This window comes from Musa acuminata, chromosome BXJ3-3, assembly GCF_036884655.1.
Source record: "Musa acuminata AAA Group cultivar baxijiao chromosome BXJ3-3, Cavendish_Baxijiao_AAA, whole genome shotgun sequence".
Classification (NCBI taxonomy): Eukaryota; Viridiplantae; Streptophyta; class Magnoliopsida; order Zingiberales; family Musaceae; genus Musa; species Musa acuminata.
The window spans coordinates 2,258,518-2,278,436 of NC_088351.1; the positions used below are offsets into that span (position 1 = coordinate 2,258,518).

The 19,919-nt window shown below is 39.0% G+C and overlaps 3 protein-coding genes and 1 long non-coding RNA gene across 7 annotated transcripts; 2 read left to right on the forward strand and 2 right to left on the reverse strand.

Moving 5' to 3' along the window:
* Positions 1 to 316: 316 nt before the first annotated feature.
* Positions 317 to 1,889, reverse strand: LOC135632333 (cysteine protease XCP1-like). The gene is made up of 4 exons (XM_065140810.1): positions 1,410 to 1,889; positions 1,059 to 1,294; positions 824 to 964; positions 317 to 743 (listed from the first exon to the last, which is right to left on the reverse strand). Exons 1-4 carry the CDS (start codon positions 1,873 to 1,875, stop codon positions 528 to 530), a joined length of 1,059 nt encoding a protein of 352 aa, XP_064996882.1. The 5' UTR covers positions 1,876 to 1,889; the 3' UTR covers positions 317 to 527.
* Positions 1,890 to 6,435: 4,546 nt separating this feature from the next.
* On the reverse strand, positions 6,436 to 9,376 carry LOC135581690 (delta(12)-acyl-lipid-desaturase-like). Of its 3 annotated transcripts, none has more exons than XM_065144785.1 (2): positions 9,250 to 9,376; positions 6,436 to 7,851 (listed from the first exon to the last, which is right to left on the reverse strand). In XM_065144785.1, the coding sequence occupies exon 2, from the start codon at positions 7,820 to 7,822 to the stop codon at positions 6,662 to 6,664; it is 1,161 nt and encodes a 386-aa protein (XP_065000857.1). In that variant the 5' UTR covers positions 7,823 to 7,851; positions 9,250 to 9,376; the 3' UTR covers positions 6,436 to 6,661. The 3 variants fall into 3 exon arrangements, with proteins under 3 accessions (XP_065000857.1, XP_065000860.1, XP_065000858.1); XM_065144788.1 differs by lacking the exon at positions 9,250 to 9,376 and adding an exon at positions 8,385 to 8,957; XM_065144786.1 differs by lacking the exon at positions 9,250 to 9,376 and adding an exon at positions 7,999 to 8,339.
* Positions 9,377 to 10,814: 1,438 nt separating this feature from the next.
* Positions 10,815 to 14,242, forward strand: LOC103976994 (uncharacterized). The gene is made up of 3 exons (XM_009392374.3): positions 10,815 to 11,192; positions 13,046 to 13,275; positions 13,853 to 14,242. The coding sequence occupies exons 1-3, from the start codon at positions 10,850 to 10,852 to the stop codon at positions 14,129 to 14,131; spliced, it is 852 nt and encodes a 283-aa protein (XP_009390649.3). The 5' UTR covers positions 10,815 to 10,849; the 3' UTR covers positions 14,132 to 14,242.
* Positions 14,243 to 14,562: 320 nt separating this feature from the next.
* On the forward strand, positions 14,563 to 16,091 carry LOC103977366 (uncharacterized). Of its 2 annotated transcripts, XR_010494996.1 has the most exons (3): positions 14,563 to 15,135; positions 15,665 to 15,738; positions 15,820 to 16,091. It is a non-coding gene; the product is annotated as an uncharacterized LOC103977366 (long non-coding RNA). The 2 variants fall into 2 exon arrangements; XR_010494995.1 differs by having other exon boundaries at positions 14,563 to 15,738.
* The last annotated feature ends 3,828 nt before the right edge of the window (positions 16,092 to 19,919 follow it).

Below are 19,919 nucleotides of genomic sequence, written 5' to 3' on the forward strand. Positions count from 1 at the left end.
GCGACGACTAAAATGCATACTGAGTTAGCATCCGAAAGCTCCAGCTATCAAAATAATGATGTTGATGCCTCTACAACAGGGCACGTTCGTATCGCATGACGCGTGAGCCGAGTCGAAGGATTTGGTGCGCGCTCGGTTCAGACGGCAGGTCAGTCCATGCTTCCTGCTCGCCGACGAGTCCTAGCATGCGGTTCACGCGCAGACACTCACGCACAACGCTCCGGCCAAGCGCGCGTTGCGGATGCGGCTCACGGGCCCAGTTCAGGATACAATGTACACGGGCGATTTGCGATCATTTCATGGAAACTTAGCTCGCTTTCATTTCCAAGTTTTGTTTTATTTATTAGAGATCATCCATCTTTGAGGAGGATTCACGTTGGACGGAACAAACGTGTCTCGGATGCTAATATGCATTTTTCCTTCCCATTTAAATAGACTCCTGGAATCGAATAGGACGGCAATGGTGGAAATGAATCGAAACGTGGGATCAACTTTAATTTCATATGGTGGTAAGCCTCGGCGGTGGATCACTTCTTTTTGGTAGGATACGAAGCCATCTTGTAAATCCCACATTGACCTTCGCGCTTTCCGGTGTTTCTCTTCATTCTGATGTACCCCTTTTCTCCCCAGCTGGGGCCCCATGAGTTCTTCACCATGATGTAATCCTGGCCCTTGGATGTCCCATACCCCACAGCCGCCACACCATGATCTAGCTGGGTCCCACAAGGTCCGTCGAAAATTCCCTGCGGGCCACCAAATTTCTATCATCCGTCTGCTTGGGTCTCATCTCAACTGACATGTCAGCGTGGCAAGAGTCACTTACCCCCCTGTAAAACTGGAAGTCTCTTCCGGAGGCCTCTACGGCAACACTCACCGGCTGATGGGCCAGTGCTTTCAGGAGGCTCTCCTCGCTGTTCCGTGGCACATCTTCGTAGCCGCTGATGGTCACTAGTTTGAGTCCACCCTGTATCCGACGACACGACAATGGCACTAGTTAATACGGCCCGTTCCCTTATGGGTAGCAATGCGCACACTTCTCCAACATGAATTTACGTTACCCTCTTCTCCTCACAGGTGCCCTCCTCCATGAGGTAAGGATAGTCTTCCTCGGTACGGAGACCTCCGCTGGCGATGATGAAGGCAAAAGCGTAATCCATCAATCCCCCCTTGCACCCATGGTTGAATGTGGTATCACAGTCGATGAGTTCCTGCTCCGACAACGATGTCAAGTTCCCTGTCACGATCTGGTTTATGCCCTCCACCGCTGCCACCGTCGAGAACGCCCAGCAGCTTCCTGTACCACGGTCAGGCATGCACGCATGCATCTCAGTTTCACGTCGCGATGCCTCCATTAGATCGTTGATGTCCTGTGCAACTAAAGGATTCGAGTTAAAAGATATTCTTCTTACCACAGCCGCCTTGGTTCTTAACAGGAGTGACTGCTCCTTTCTTCCTCCAGTCCACCGACCTGGGTAAATTTGCAGCCTTCTCATACATGAAGGTCTCTCGGGCCTTGAATCTGACATCCTTTATCTTTGGCAGGTCAGTGTTCAGTCCGAGATACCTGTGCTTGAACTCCTCATGGCTCATGTCGGCAAACTCATTCAACCCAAGCCAGTAGCTCTTCCTCTCTGTGTTTGTCTCGTCGATGTGCTTCAAGTTATCCTTGAAGATCCCAAACTTCCTCAGCTTCTCTTGGAAGCTTGCGTAAGACTTACTGTGTTTAGCCATCCAGTTTTCGAAGAGGTACATCGGTGTTTCTTCGGATGCAAGGTCCTCCGGTGAGTAGCCGACTATGGAGAAATCTTTAGCCACTGCAAAGAATGTGACGGTGCAAAAGAAGAGGAGGAGAAGGGAGAGCTTGATGGACTCCATGAATGAGTATCTTGCTTGTTGAAGAATTGGAGAGTGAACTCCATCCAATACATATAGGTTCTTCTCCCCATGTAATATTTGCTTCCAAGCAACCGCATGAATTGTCGGGGCCTTCAAGCTCAAGCATACACATGCATATCAAGCTTGAAGCTTTGTTGATGAAATGGCTTACTTGTTTGTTTAGTCATTTAGGCGTTGCTCGAATGAAGATGCAAATAGTTGAAGTAGGTACACCTTTTAAGCAAGTTATATACAATACCAGATCCAACCCTTAGGAGATCCTGGTTCGTGCGTTTTGACACGATCAATTATTTACCTAAAGGCCATATTACTAGAACAACCAAATACACGGTTCAGAGGATTATTAAGATTTGTTAGCGTTTAGGTGGCTGGTCAGTAGAGTTCGAGTTGCAAGCAAGAAATTTCTTTGTTTGGTACCACCAGATGATCGGTTGCATGTACGCGCAGTCACCTTCTTTCTTGTAGCATTTAGCATAATAGTGACCCCATTGTCTATTTGTTGATTTATATGTTCCTTCCTGGTGACCAACCTTGAGATGGTCTCCATTTCACTGCAGCACTTGTATTTCTGAGTCAGAAGACATGACTACAAGCAAGCAACAGAGCGCTCAAGATATCCCGGTGCATGATGTTTAAGATATAATTCTGCTGCAAGATGAAAGTAGGACATGGTGTTTGGTATTAGATAGCAACAAATTGGTACACCAGTTGTGGATTGTTAATATGCAATTCCGCGCAATCTCCACTGCTTCTTTCTGCTTTTATTTCCGAGCAGGTGCACCAAATACGAAGATATTAAGTCAGACTATCTTCACTGTAACACTTTCCACCTGAGTTCGTAGGAAATCACAGTAAGAACTTTGGACAGCCACCGATGGAACCTTATCTTCACACAGGGAAAAGGAAAAGAAAGTAACACTAATTCCACGTATTTAAGCTCGTCCCTGCGTAAATTCCAGACATTGCTCTTCGAGCCGACGCCGGAGGTTAAAGAAAAATCTTCTGGGGCCACTTTCTCTTGTCAGTAACCTCGTCTCGGTTACAGGTCGGGCCGCTTCAAGCGATTCGTGCACCCAGGTCCAGAGCCCATCTTGGTTTCCTCTGTCCGCCTGCTCTATCTCCTGCACGGTGGTCGTCATTTTGGAGGGCACTAAAGCCAACAGGTTCGTTTCGTCCCTATATTTCCAAGTTATCACACCAATCCCTTTCATCTGCTGTCGCCACGCCCAGCGGTTCTCGCCAAACCTTTAAGCACCTGCTCTCCCACATGATATGCCCCCGACGTCAATCATCCATCGCTGGCGAACCAACTGTGAACCAACCATAAACCTCGCTCTAAGTGCTCGATTATGTATCTCCACTCATCACCATGAAGCCCGTACCGTGGCAGCGTCACAAGGGTGGGCCATCACGTCAACCACGAACAGGTCTTTTCCGGGCCCATAATGACCAATTAATTTGATGATCCGTGCAATTATTGTTTATCGTCGTGGCCAAGCGTTCCTCAATAACGTAGGCATCCTATACGGGCAGTAGGTTTAACACACAATCACTATGACAACCCTACAACAATGACAACGATCAACGCGCAGGGACAAGCCATAAAGCACCGGTGGTTGGATTTGATGACCATATGGATTGTCGTTGCTCAGTCCTCTTCCGGAGGATGGTCTTCATGTTGGTTTTCTTGAGAATTTAATGAAGAAGAAGAAGAAGAAAATAATAAAATAGTCTAAGAGTAAGTTATCCAAAAATATTTATTTATATTGATTAAATAAATATTTATTTATTTAATCATATCATGTCTCAATAATAAAATAATAAAAATAAAAAAGATAAGTTTTTTAATAATAAAAAAACTATTATATCTCAATAAATATTTCACCATGATGTATTTATTTTAATATAAAATTTTATCTTTTATTTTATCTAATCATAATTATTTGAATTTGATCTTATCACACCCCCTTAATTCAAATAGTTATCTTTAGAAAAAATAAAGTCTTCTTTAAGTTTTGATGGATTTTGTGAAGAGATTGAGTTTGAATTGTAGCAAGTGTTTTGAGCCTTTCTATTTTAGACTTCATAGTTATTTGTTTTTTACTCTTCAGAGTTGCAACCACCAATTTTATATTTTTAACTTTCTTCTACGTCTTTAGTAGCTTATCTTTATTTTCCTCAAAAGACTCATTAGAATCATTATTGTCTTTTAGTACTTGAGACTTCTTAGCTTATTATCCTTTTGAATGTTTTATCATCAGAACTAACTTTAGAGCTGTCATCCTCATTTTCAGCGTGACTAGTGCTCTCTTTTTTTGCTTTGTAACAAGTTTACCAATGGTATATTAAATAGAATCCAAAATTTTTTACTTCTTCAATTGTGACTCCTCATCGCTCTCATCATAACTTTTATCAACTTTAGCCTTATTTTGAGGCATCTTTTTATCGGTTTGAATTTTGAAGGATTCGTTATGTAAGATAGTTTGTATAGACCTATAAAAATTCAAATGATCAAAGCTAATATGTCGTAATATCGATTTATCAATAATAGCAGCATATAAGGAGAAACCCGAAAATAATAAGGGAAACACTTATTTTTTGTCATTCTCATAGATGCTATTAATTTTTTAATTTTTTTATTATCATAAATCAAGTATTTTTCATCATAAAAAATAATATAATATCCTTTTCTCGTCAATTACCTTATACTAATGATATTTTATTTTAAACTAACAATAAACATCACATCATCAATAAATTTTTTATTAGATTTGGTATTCACAATAATTGTTCCTTTTCCTTCCACTTGAACCTTATTATCATTTCCTATTTATACTATAGATTTGACTAAATCATCAAGCATTTAGAATAAACTTTTATCCCCTGTCATATGATTAATGCGTTCACTATCTAAAAACTAAACAAATCTAAAATATTCTTCATCATATGTTATAAAGAGAATATTTTTTCATCATTTTCTTTACTATTATTTTTCATAATAATTTGTTTGATTTTTGTTTCAATAATAGTTTTCAAGATGGTCATATTTTTTACAGTAAAAGTAGAGAGGAATATTTAAATTTTTATTTGTATACTAACAATGTTTTTCAATATATCTATTTTTTTAACAAAAACATTGATAGGTTTCTTTATTACCTTCTTCTATATCAATAAAAATTATATCAAATTTTAAAAATAAACTTCGTAAAACTTTTTCTACTACAGTTTGATCTTTTACATTTTTACTATATGATCTCATATGATTCATAATAGAAGAGACTTTTTCAAAAGAAATCAATGATAAATTTAAAATCTTTCATCATAACTGTTTCAAATTTATATCGAAGAATTTGAAACTTTGAAAATTTTGTCTATGCCTCCAAATATACTTTTTAATATTTTTTTTAGCTTTTATTGATATTGATGCCATCATGATTCAAAAAAATAGATAATCATCTATTGCTAGTTGTTGTATATAGAGGGCTCTTACGTCTTTTTATATATTTTTATCTATCTGGTTTTTTAATTATTTAATAATATTAGGATCCTGTAGATCATACTTAACAAAACCATTCTCTATCAAATTCTATAATCCTTATGAAATAAATAAATTTTTCATCTTAACAATCCAAAATTGATAATTATCATATTTGAAGATAGGAATAAGTAAATTAGGAACACTTACTCTAATGTCTGTCATCTTCTTTTTTTTTTTTTCCAGGATCTATTAATAGCCCCCATCTTTTTCTAATCGATGTATTTTTGTTGATATTCTTTGAATCACTCTGATATCATATTATTAGCTTTTCTTCATAACTTCAGGGAAATGAAAAAGAAAGAAAAGAACAATAGAAGAGACGAATTTATCATTTACTAATACCTGTAGTACTTTTGGATTGATCCGAGTATCTATTTATATTAACTAAAATATAGAGTATAAGTTTTTTAAAATAATAAAAAATTATCATATTCCAATAAATCTTTCATCATAATATATTTTTTTTAAAATTTAATTTTTATCTTTTATTTGATTTAATCGTAATCATTTAAATTAATCTTTTGACTCCAGGGGAAGGAGCTCGAAATGTTGGCTTGACATACACTTCGTGGGTTCGTCCATGGAAAATATGGCAATGGAGGCAGCCGTCGTGAGGGTCCATAACCTTCCCATATGTACCTCCTTCTGGTTAATATTGCCCATGATCAATCATCGCCCCATGCTGCAGCTTGACAGGATCTGCCGAACACAAACTCAGCGTTCCCGTACCAAAGGACCAATCAACATCGGATGCCGTCAGACTGTCTGGTGCTTTGTTTTTTGGACAAAATTTCTTACGTGTTGTTATTCGCATCTATCATCTGTTTTGTGTCGGATGAATGTTCTATTGTGGTCATAGCCTAATCGTGCTGATCAAACAGCATTCGACGAGCCGAACCTGCAAAAGGGAGTTCGTCCTAAAGTGGTCTGACTTTTTTTTCCCTTGGGAACCGCATCTACCATCACCCCTTCGTGCACATCGGAAGACTTACAGCATCTCGTAAGCAAAATGATACATGAGCCCATGGAATATCTCGACCATTTGTCTGGAGATACGAAGCATACGCATGCAACGTTTACTTGACGACGGATACATAAATACCAACGTGAAGGGGAAGGGGTACATAACGAGGACGATATTACACGTTACGGACGGGAACAAACGCGAAAAAAAGGTGACACTAAATGTCGCCTCCTCTCACTCCACTGACATGTCCTGAGCTCGACTTACAACTCCTTGCGGTACCAGAAGACGCCCTTCAGCTTGCTCCCCTGATCCGGCTCCACGTAAATGCATTCCTGCGCCTCCCTCCACATGGCCTTCAGCAGTGGCGTGTCATCGAACTGGTAGTACTCGCCTAGAAGCGGCTTGATGGCCTTGGTCGCCTCCATGGCGTGGTAGTGTGGCATGGTCGAGAAGAGATGGTGGGCAACATGCGTGTCCGTGATGTTGTGGAACACCTTGTTGAGCATCCCGTAGTCCCTGTCCACCGTCGCCAGCGCCCCCCGGAGCCAGTCCCACTCGCTCGAGTCGTAGTGGGGAAGCGACGGGTGCGTGTGCTGCAGGTAGGTGATGAGGACCAACCACCCGTTCACGATCAGGAGCGGCACGCCGTACACTCTGACCAGCCACCAGAAGCCGTAGCAGGCGGCGACGCGGTAGAGGACGTACAGGGCCGCCACGAGGCCGGCGTCGGAGATGAAGATCTGGGCACGCTCGCGGTCCGAGTAGATGGGCCCGTAGGGGTCGAAGTGGGAGGCGAAGCGGGGGTAGCAGCGACCGGAGACGTTGAAGGCGAGGTACAAAGGCCAGCCGAGGGTGAGGGTGATGGCCAGGGTGAGGATGCGACCGGGCGGGTTGTTGAGGTACTTACTGAACCATGGGAGGGCTGCCTTGGGCTTGGGGACGAAGACCTCGTCACGCTCGATGGAGCCGGTATTGGAGTGGTGGCGACGATGGCTGTACTTCCAGGAGAAATAGGGGACGAGGAGTGCGGAATGGAGGACGAGGCCGACGACGTCGTCGAGGAACGAGTAGTCGGAGAAGGCGTGGTGGCCGCACTCATGAGCGATGACCCACACGCCGGTTAGGATGCATCCCTGGAAGGCCCAGTAAAGCGGCCAGGCGGGGAGGGCAAGGCCGAGCGGTAGCTTGGGGATGACGGAGACGGCGAAGTAGAGGAAGAGTGCAGCGATGAGCAGGTCGCGGATGACGTAGGAGAAGGAACGGAGGACGGAGCGCTCGAAACAGTGACGGGGAATCGCCTTCTTGATCTGGCTCAGGGTGAAGGAGGGCTTCTCGGTGGGCGAACGGTGAAGCGGAATGCCACAGCCGCCGTATCGAAGGGGCCCCTGCTCCGTCGTAGTCATGCGTCCGCCGGCGCCCATCGTTGCTGCTGCTTTGGTCTCACCTGCGACTGATAGACAGGCATAAATAAGTTAAGGTCGTGGTCGTGCCGGACGATCTGTACCGTACACTTCCTGCCATAAAGTACTAACAAGTAACAAGCATGCTCTTTTTGCTAATTAAATAAACAATAAAATAAATAAAAAAGGCATCTGACGGGCTGTTGTTGCGCATCGAACCGACAACCAAATCAGTCTTTCTCCTTCCTCTCAGTACGAAACATATCGGATTGCACAACCTGATGCTGGGCGTTCCGTTGGCTATTTAATACAACCGATCTATGAGAAGAAGAAACACAGTAAATAAGCATAAACTTGGGACCGAGTGGAAGCAAGCGTATAACGACCTGGACACAAAATTGTCATGGCGCCTGAGAGACGGCGTGGGAAAGTGGGTATCCATCTCCATATACCAACAGATAAATCAAGGCCACAATTTTGTTAGCTACTGAAGCGAATTGAATAAGCCTTAAAGAATGTCATAGGGGGTGGGGTCATCATGATGTGCGACAAGCCACTATCCACCTTGACGATGTATACCCACCGGTGATTTAGTTCGCCTGAACGATCACCAAACCTCCCTTCCGCTGGGCTGCCGCAACAGTGCGAAGCACCAAGGGCTAAGACAGCGCTTCTGCCTGGCGCGAGATATCATCACAAGATGTAATCCTAGCATGTGGCCCAGCGGAGAAACTATGTTATCAATCACGGACGCGGATCCATGCACGGGTGAAGGTAACAGGAAGGAAAGGGAACGCAAGCAGCCCTCTCGCGGTCGAAAGCAATTAAAGGAAATGAGTCATCCATAAGGAGAGAGGAAGAGACGCGACCACGTTTTACGTTCTCTCTCTCTCTCTCTCTCTCTCTGTTCTGCAGAGAAAGGGCCGACGCACCATTGGTGCCCGTCCGCGATACGACGTAACATGGATGATGATAACATATCATATTTACAGAAAACGACGAAAGGACGGCAGCCGCCTCACAAAACAACTTACCGTTTTAATAAAGAAAGAAAAGATGTTGATTGAATCCGGTCATCCGGGAGAAAGACTCTGATGCCTAATGCAATTATTTAGCCCCGAACGACAAAAGAGAAGAAACAAGTGCAGACAAGACAGCAACATCGTCCTCGTCTTCCTAAAAATTAACGACCGATTTTACAGAAAACCACAATACCTGATCATCTTCTCATCAAAGTGTTCACATAAAAGATAGACGGAAGAAAGCACACAGAGAGGAGAGCCCATGTCCGGGAATGGGTCCATAAAACATTTCTCATACAGCAAGCACCCCGGCGGGACTCGATCGAGACAAGATATGAACGAGAACACGACATGAAACAATCATCTCATTCAAAAAAAAGGCCGCGGGGGGGGAAAGGGGGGAGAGAGACAAGAATGTTCCCGTACCTGAGAGAGGGGAACTGAGGAAGACGAGAGGTGGAGATATGAGAATAATGATCTAAAATTTCTTTTTCCTCTTTCTTCTTTGCTCCTGACGCCGCCTTTGGAAGGAAGCCCTATGCCGCACCTTCGACCCATTTATAGCCTTCTTCGCGGCACCTTCCTTGCGTCCTCGGTCCTACCACGTGGTGGCCCATACGGGCGTCTTACGGAAGACGTTGCTCGGGTATCGATTCGAACTACGTGGCATCCATCCATTGGATCTTCCGACAGGCCACGATGGGGGGGATCACGCTTTTGCTTTCCGATTCCTTGCCGGCGGCTTTCCTCTGGGCTTTTCCACGGCCCAAACCATACCCTAATAAACTCTGGGCCATCTCCTTTCTTCATCAAGCGCAATGTCGATCCTAAACACTCCACCAGGCTCGAGCTCCTCCATTGCTCCCGACGCACTCACTCACGGCCGTTTTCACTCCCTTGTTAGGGAGCAGGATGATCATTTCAGCAGGGGGAATCGACCAGGTACCCATGATCGGTGTTGCACGCAGAAGATAAATGTCAACTTCCCTCTGCTCTCTTTCTTTGCCTCCGTTTATTATTGTTTTCGAAATATATATATTTATTTAGAATGCAAATATGGTTGAGATGAGTATTAGATCCTTTATATATTAAATCTCCATGAATTTAGGATTCAAAACCAACTGCATTTTCTATATAAAATATTTGCATTAAAGGCTTTTTCCAGAACGATCATCTCACTCTCATTTTTCATCTTTTATGTGGCTAGTTTGGTCATATATTATGACAACATTTTGATTACATAAGACATGGATTACATTTTTGAATACACCTACAAAAATCCATGAAAAATTAAGACAACATTTTGAAATGTCTTTATAACTTTCCTATATATGGTATCAGACACAAAAGAAAGTCATAAAGTGAGTATATTTAAAAATTATTTATCTCTATGTTCATTTTCTTTATTATCAAAATATTTATTAATTCTGGTTAGGCTATTCTTAAAATAGGTATGTTACGTTAGGGGGAGAGGATCTTTGAAACCAAAAGAAATATCAACAAATAAAGAGTATACCAAAAAATCGATAAAAGATTTACCTAGTTCTATACTCATATCTACATCCATCCTTGAGTTAACTCTAACGCGAGCAAATCTCTTGTTTATTCTCTCACATTAACTCAAATAATATTACATATATTTTTTCTCTTATTTGTTATAACTTGTAAGAGAAACACACGAGCAATTACTTCAATTATTAGAAAATACGTGAACAATTTGTGAAGGATTATTTGTAACTTGGGTGGCCTACGCACAATATTAGGATTCACCGCAAACACGTGGCCTTTGAGATTCGTACAACAGTATCACGATACGTGCATCCCCCATCAAGCATTCCCTTTTTCAGTGACGGAAGAGATGGACCGTCGCGAGCCAATTAGATCAGGATCGACGAATACAATACCCGTACTCCATCAAATCAGATCGTGGCGCTTAATCACCCACTATAAATGCCTTCTCTTTGTGACCGCCTGCCGTTTTGATCGTTATATACATGCGTGTCGGAGGGAACCACTGGCGGAGTGGATGGCTGAGGCGGAGACCCGGACGCCGGGGCTCGCTCCATGGAGAAATTTGGAGGGCAAGGTCGTGATGGTCACTGGCGCATCCTCTGGCATCGGCCGGGACCTTTGCCTCGACCTCGCCAGAGCCGGATGCCTGGTCATCGCGGCCGCGCGGCGGACCGACCGTCTGCGGTCCCTCTGCGAGGAGATAAATGGATCCGGACCGTCGCAGCGCTCCGCCGTCCGGTCGGTGGCGATCGCGCTCGATGTGAGCGCGGATGAGCCGTCCATTGCGGCCTCCGTGCAGAGGGCATGTGACGCGTTTGGTCGGATCGACGGATTGGTGAATAACGCTGGGGTTCGAGGTAATCTTTCCTTTTAATTTTGTGGATGTGGTCATCTTTAGCCCAGATTCTGGATTTGTTGATCATATAAAGAGAACATGTTTCGGAATTACTGTGGAAATCTGAGAACGCTAAGAGATTGATGGCCAAAAATATTTTGTTGGCGGTGTTGGGTTAACGAACGAAAGAAAGACATCCGGCACAGTGTGTATTTGCGAGTGAAGATGGCAAACTTGCCAAATAGAATGCACACCTCTCTCTGTTCGAAACTTAAAATAGGCTCACTCCTTGAATATCTATTCTTTTTCTTGGGAATCACAACAGCTACGGCTTCACATCACCAGTAACAATGCATTTAGGTTCAGCTCACCAGAGAGGAGTTGTCCATATAGCGCAGTGCTATGGACTATGCGCAGAATGCGTCACAGATAATTAGGTTTGGAAACGCGTTTGTTGCCAATAGATTTTGTAGTAAAACCATATGAAGAGACTACAGAGAAAGACATTGTTGTTTGTTGTAGAGCTACGCCACTGTTAGGATTAGTGAGTGAATCTTGATCACCATGTGGAATCAAATTCTGACGATTTTTTGCACATGATATTTGAAAGAAAGCTTGAATTCTTTATTCTTCTTTTCTCCTCTTTACTAATTTTGTTTAAGATTGTTACAGCTTAGGGTGTTGCTGCAGATATTTTCCAAGCTAGCTTTTAATATGCTGGCATCAGGATCCCGTCATTTAACATGAATTGTACCATAAATTAATTTGCATTGAACACTGCACGGACTTAATCACAAAATGTGAGTTGAAACAGTACAGATTGTATATGTGAATTAGAAGATCTCATCTTCCCTTAGAGTTAAAAGTGCATGTCTTTGAATTACTAGTCTTCAGATTAAATGATGTTGAATTGCAGACTAAATGATGCAAAATTAATGTTAACATAAAATTAAATTAATATTCTAACAACTAGACATTAGACCATGTTGAATTGAGGATTAAATGATGCAAAATAGTAAGAACTCATTCCTAAAGCTACCTGATCCATCTTGAATGTCTGAACTTGCTGAGTCTTTCCTGCCTTCTGGCTCGCCTATCCATTACACTGGTCATGTATCTCAGTCTAAATATTTACTCCTGCTTTTCAATTGACTACTTTTGATTCTTTAGACAGATGAGTCCTTGATTGTACGGTCGCAAGACACTTTGTATGTTGGACATGATCATGATCATGATCAGTGCATCATTGATTATTATTTGTGAAGTGCCCTCACAAATGGATGATGTGGTTCAAATGAAGGGTTTTTAGTGTTCCTTCTGAAATCTCTCAGATTTTGTTTCCTAATTAGTGTCTGGTAGCTTCATTCTCTTTAAATAGATACTTGTAGAAAAACTGTGTTACAATTGGATTTGGTATTTTGATAGCAGCTGTAATGAACAAAAAGAAGTTATGACTCTGCATGTTAGAAAATGTTAAACAGATTAGATGTTAGTTATGCAAATGAACAACAGATAGGAATTAGTACATAGTTTGCCAACATGCAATATCTTCACTTTTGTGTGTCATAATTCTTTGGTAGTACTACCACATGAAATTGTTTTGCAGGTGTGATCATTTCGCTTCCACAGGGAAAATTTACTGTGACAGAATCATAGATTTTCTTTCTTCTTTCATGGCTCAGTTTTTGTAATTCTAGTTTGAGATATATGTTAGTAATTTTATTCACTAATTTAACCAAGTAGTGATTGGCACCTTTTTTCTTTTACATGCACCGCACTTATTTGTATGTCATTGTAATCTTTCACCTTATTTTTGTTGGCAATCATCCTTCGCTGGTTGTTTGTTTGCTTTCTACTACATGCTGTTTCTCTCAGGTAGTGTCCATTCACCATTAGATTGGTCTGAGGAAGATTGGAGTAGCAACATCAGAACAAATTTGACTGGATTGTGGCTAGTTTCCAAACATGTCTGCAAGCACATGCGGGACGCAAAACAGAAAGGATCCGTGATCAATATATCATCTATTGGAGGTACTGAACGTGGCCACTTACCGGGAGGAGTTGCATATGTTGCATCAAAGACAGGTGTAAATGCAGTCACTAAGGTAATCAGGCTGCTAGCATCATGGGTTGCCCATGTTTCTCTGAGTAGTACCGCATGTGGCCAACTCTGGTGCTGCATAGAGTTTGTCATGGTCATTGAACATACAGAACACTAGCTAATGTCACAACAGAGCAGTCTCATTCTGTCACTCAAATTAATAGTAAATTTGTATTTGACTTTTTAGAAAATTTTCTTTGATTGTAGAATATACAAGGGCATGACCATCTCTAGCATTTACTAACATATGCAAATCAAGCAAACTCATAGATGCATGTTGGAACTCTAGTAATAAATGTGTACAAATGCTGCGATTTAGGCATATGTAATACTTGCACTAAATGAACTGCATATGTAATCATTTGGAGATCCAACTACTGCATCACACATCTTTTCCTCTTCAAATTAGTTCATGGTGTTCTCTACTCGTGTAATGTTTTCCTTCATGAATGTTGATATCGGTATTCACTTCAATTTAATGTATGGCATGGCTTTGTCGTTTGAAAAGGTTTGTATGTTTTTTGTTGTTGTTGTTATTCAAGCCTTGATTATATATTAACAATGTTGTCTTTCCCAAACAGGTGATGGCATTAGAGCTGGGCGGTTTCAATATTCGTGTGAATGCTATAGCTCCTGGATTGTTCAGATCCGAGATAACTGCTGGTCTAATGGAGAGAGAATGGCTGAATAAGGTGGCTGAAAAAACTGTTCCACTAAGAACATATGGCACCTTAGATCCAGCATTGACATCAGTCGTGCGCTTCTTGATTCATGACTCCTCGTCGTATGTTTCAGGCAACATCTTTATAGTTGATGCAGGTGTAACTCTGCCAGGGATCCCCCTTTTCTCTTCCCTCTGATATTAGTTATTGAGATGCTGGGTTGTAATTGCAACTCAATCAACCTGGTCATATTATTCTACTCTTCCCGCAGCATATAAGTCAGAGACAATGTCCGGTGAATAATTTTCCCAATACCAGAAAATGTCTTCATGATTAAGTTGTTTTATAGTCTTTTTGGCATCATATGAGGAGTTGAATTCTTCTTTTATACCATGAGTCTGCTTCACGTACTTCATATAGATCGGGTCGATCAAGGATTGAATATAGTAAGTATAATGTTGTGCACAGTAGAGTTGGTCTCATGAGATGTATAAGCCGAAAGGTAGGGGGGGTTTTAGAATTAAAGAAAGAAAAAAGGAATCCAGTTTCAGCATTATGGATATGATGTTGTAAAGCTTATGAAGTACAGAATGCATACTCCAAAGTGTAACAACTAACTCTATTGTTGACATATTCAACGACTCTAGTACAGCTTTACCCTATATTTGTTGCAACATACCGACCAAGTACTCGTACCGGCGCTCCCTGTGAATCCTACTGTGTGGGGTCGGGAACAAGCAGTTGTCCTAACACGATGGCGGAGTGGGATCTAGAAGTTTCCATGGAAATGCCGCACTGGCTCTTCTCTGCCTATGGCGCCCATCCACTATAAAGAAAAAGTGACTCGAGGCAGTTATCCAACCATGGTGGGGGAGGTGGCGAACCGGACGTCGCCCCCCTGGAGGAGCTTGGATGGCAAGGTCGTGATGGTCACCGGCGCCTCCTCCGGCATTGGCTGGGACCATTGCCTCGACCTCGCCAGGGCCGGTTGCCGGATCATCGAGGCCGCGCGGCGGACAGACCGGCTGAGATCCATCTGCGAGGAGATCAACGGTCCGGATCGTCAGAGACCTCCGCCATCCGATCGGTGGCGATCGAGCTGGATATGAGCTCGGGTGAGCCGGCGATCTCGGCCTCGGTTCAGAGGGCGTGGGATACGTTTGATCGGATCGATGGGTTGGTGAACAACGCCGGAATTCGAGGTAAATATTTTTCCCTCTCGTTTTTCTCTTTCTTTTGATGAAGGTAGTTCCGAGATCATCAAGATTTCGGTGCTCAATTCGTAGGGCACTTGCTGTCCTACACGAGAATGTTCCTTTGGAGTCCTGGATCACACAAAAATAGGAATTAAAGTGGGCATTCAAGAATGGTGAGAGAGAGAGAGAGAGAGAGGATTGATGGCCGATTCCTTTCTTCTTGGCCGTCGGGTTATGCTGTTAAAAGCTTTATGAGCATTTAGATCGGGATCATTATTTGTTGTCGATAAAGCTTAGTGAAGAAGAGTATATATATATATAATAAGAAAGGAGATTGTTCTTTGTGGTTGTTGTTTTTGTTGTCCTATGAGCATTTAGATCGGGATCATTTAGAGAGAGAGAGAGAGAGAGAGGATTATGCTGGTAAAAGCTTTATGGGTAATTAGATCGGGATCATTGTTTGTTGTCGATAAAGCCATGTGAAGCAGGGTACAGAATGAGAATGTTCTTTGTTGTTGTTCTATGCATGACACAGGAAAGAATCAACCAATGAATCTTGAATTATAATGGGATGTCAGATTGGGAAAGTTTGCTCAGAGTTATTTGGAGGTTGGCTTTTATTCTTTATCTCTTCTTTATTTTCTTGACTAGTATGTTTCAAGATTCTTACACATTAGGACGATGTTGTAGATATTCTTTAAGTTAGGTTTTAAGATCTCAAGACGGTGGTAGCAGGATCCCAGCATTTGACATGGATTGAACTGTGAGCTTAGCAAACTTCAAGAACTCCAATCATATGAGTTACCGGTGTTATATAGATTGTATAGGTGAATCGATATATGGAAGATGCCTCGAGAAAAGAAATAGTACGCTGTCTTTGAACTGCTAGTCTCTGATGATTTCTTTTAATCCTCTTCATGTTCGGTTTCGCAGCAAAGATGTATATATTCTTCTTCACGTTCCATTTTCTTCTTGATGAATATGTAAAGATGTATATATGCTTCCGTGATTTTCATCTTATTATTATTTTCTTACATGAACCTTTATTTAATCGGTAGGTACATTGTAATCGGATCCGAGTCATAGCAATATTGATGTATAAAAAGAGCTAGACTCGTCTTTTTTTTTTATTTTTATCATTCACAGGATTACTATAAGTGATGAATCATGGATTAAAAAGCATTAAGAATATCTATGATTAACTGATTTATGTTCATCTTATCTTTTTATAAGCCAGGGATAATACTTAGGAGAGTTTCTCCAATCAAATTAATCACTTAAGAAATTATATTATAATTGAATTTTTTTTTATTAGTTAATAATCATAATCATAATCCAATCAGATCCATAATATATTTATCTAATTAGATAGGATCACATAGTATAATATTCTTCAACTTGACCCATTAATTGATAAAATATAAATAATTTAAAATTAAAAATAAATAAAATAAAAAAATTTATTTAAAAATAATTTTATCTAATTAAATTCTGAAAAACATTTTATACATACCCATGAATTTTAAAATAAGTTAATAAACCTAATACGCATAATAATACTAGATTAAATTCAACTGTTAATGCAAGTCATAATGGTTCTATGTCATCAATATCATATTACCATCTATGTAATGTAACATTGTTAGTTTTTCTTAATATAATTTATACATGTAATTTATCTTATTAAGATAATCCTATTATTACATTCAATTATAATAAGCATAAATAAGCATAAATGTAAACATGATAACATAAACAAATTATTTTAATTAAGAAAAAAATATTATTCATATAAATATACATTATTATATATTTTATTACTTATTCATAAATCTTATTATAAGAATATGTTCTTTAAATATTTTAGAATGTAAAACTTTAGTAAATAGATCAACAATCATCGATGCTCAAGTTCTCAATTAAGACTTATTATTTCTAGACTTTTTCTTTAACTATTAAGTACTTTATCTTAATATGCTTGAAACCATTAAAGTATTTGTTATTCTTAAAAAAAAGAACTTTTGTGGTGTTATCACAAAATAACTTTAGTGGTCTAACAATTGAGTCAACCACGTTAAATGTTAGAGATAAAATTTTGTAATCATAAAGCTTGATTTGTGACCTTAAAGTATGTCATAAATTCAACTTCTATTATTGATGATGCAATAAGCGATTGTTTTATATTTTTTAAAAAATTATTCATCCAACGAATATGAATATAAATCATGAAGTGGATTTTTTACTGTCATTATAATTTACAAAATCAATATTTGAATATTCTACTATTTATGTTAGCATATAATCTTAATCTGATCTCTTATATGTGAGTATATAATCTTGATATTATGATAATTTATAAAATCTTAATATTAATATCTTATATGTGAGCATGTAATCTTTTGTTCCATATAGATATCTCGTTATTTCTTTTATTACTTTTCAATATTCTATTCTTGGGTTGCTTCGGGAGCTCATCAATGTTTTATATTATTCACTCTCATCAATTTTTTAATCATTTTAGAAATAATAATCTCTCAAATATGAAATGATAAAAGAGTATCAACTTGTATCTTATCGATATCAAAATTGATCATTCGAGATTTTTTACTCTCATTAATTTTATCATTTATATATATAATTAATAAAATATCTAAAAATAATTTTTGGATCTAATTTCTTTTCATGTTGATTGAAGATTCTTATTTTTATAGGATAATCTCAAATATGTAGATGTCTCAAACCAAGTTTTCTACAAATCTATATAACTCAAATAAAGTTGATGGAACAAATTTACTAGAAACCATATTCAAAATGTACTTAGTAATCCTGAGAGCTTTACCTCACATTAACTCAAGTATAGAAGAATAGCTCATTATGTTATTAATCATGTTCATAAGAGTATGATTTCATCTTTTAATAATGTTATTATACTGTGACACACATAGTAAAATATACTGAGCATAAATACCTTACTTTTCTAAGAAACTATCAAAAGGATTAGTATTTTGATCGGATTCATCATATATGCTATAATATTCACCATCTCTATAGATCTAATAATTTTAACTTTTCTATCTAATTATCTCTCGACCTTATTTATGTATACCTTAAGAGTGTTAATAACGTGGGACTTTTTATATATTAGATATATATAATCATATATAGATAATTCATCTATAAATGTGATGAAATATCTTTCTCCACTGAAATAGAGAATATGGAATAGTTCATAGATTACAATATGAATAATCTCAGAAAATTCTTTAATCAAAATCAATGAAATATAAATCTTTTAAAATATTATCTTATACTAATATTCTAATTCTTTCTTGAAGATTTACCCCAAACGTCTATGTCACAATATATAATATTTTTTATCATTAAAACTATATTTCAATCTAACATTTGATTACATAGTTACTAATATCTTTGTAAACTCAATAGTCAAATTAATTATGTACAAGGCATTATACAAAATTCTAAAATAAACTTTTATGGAATCATAAAATATATTGAGTTTATCGTTACCAAGAGAAAGATAATATCCAAAATCAACCATTCTAGATAGAGAAACTAAATTTCGAGAAATAATATGAACATAACATGTGTCAGCAATATCTATAAGATGACTTGTCTTTAGGCGTGAGCTAAAAGTTGTCATGACTATCATTTTTTCCTTTAAAATGATTCCCTATAATAATGAATCTTTCATATTATTTTGATTTATGATTAAAAGAAATCACTACATATTATTGATAACATGAGTTGAAATACTAGAATAAATCTAACAAGCATTAGAATGAGCTTCTATAATGTTTGATTTGAAACATACAAAGGTCAAATTTATACATTTTTTTTAAACTAAATCTTGCGTTTAATGCTGTCTCTTTTAATATGTGCTTTCTTGCCACAAAAGAAACACTTTATTATGAAGGCTTTTTTTTCATTAGTCTGCTTAATATTTTCAAACCTGACAAATTTAATTGATGGATGATGCTTCAACTATTTTTTTCTTGTTATCAGCTCCTTGAGTATTAGTCAAAATATTATAAGATATTTCCTGTCTTAGTCTTATTTTTTTCCTCAATACACATATTAGTCAGCTTATTCAAGTTCTGCTTATCTTTATTTGTATTATAGTGAATCTTGAATGAGTCAAACCGAGGAGGAAGAGAATTAATAATGAACTACACGAGAAAAGATTCATCAACATTCATGCCTAATGTGTTACCCTTACGTATTTAGACGATTCAGAGCATTCAGACCTTAGCCTTCAGACTCTTCCATGACTTTCAAAAAGGTCTGAATATCTCTTTTCTACTTTCTCCTTTAGCGCTTGGGATTCAATTGGGTCATCGATTTCATCTTTTCTACTAACTCCTCATAAGGGGTTAAAGTGGCTGCGTCAAGAGAGGCTTCCCCATCAACAACAAATCCCTTAAGCGATAGAGTCCCACCACCTTTGGCTAACTCGTTCAACTTTGACTCTATCGTGTTGGCCTTCAACCTGGAATATATTCGAGAGGTCAATCACATTCTTGTACCAAACAAGCTGATTTATGTTTGGCTTAGTGATCGACTTTGAGTCGCATAACTATTTCTACACTAGCATTAATGCACTGGAGGTAGGAATATGTTCCTCTCTCTACCGTTTTGTCAAAGCTTTCAAGTTCTAGAAGTTCTCGCCACCCAGATGACGTCGAACTCTAAGCGTTATCTTAAAGATTTCATCAAAGAGTGCATAAGGCTTCACATTACCTCATTGTAACCTTATTGCTTATATGCTATAA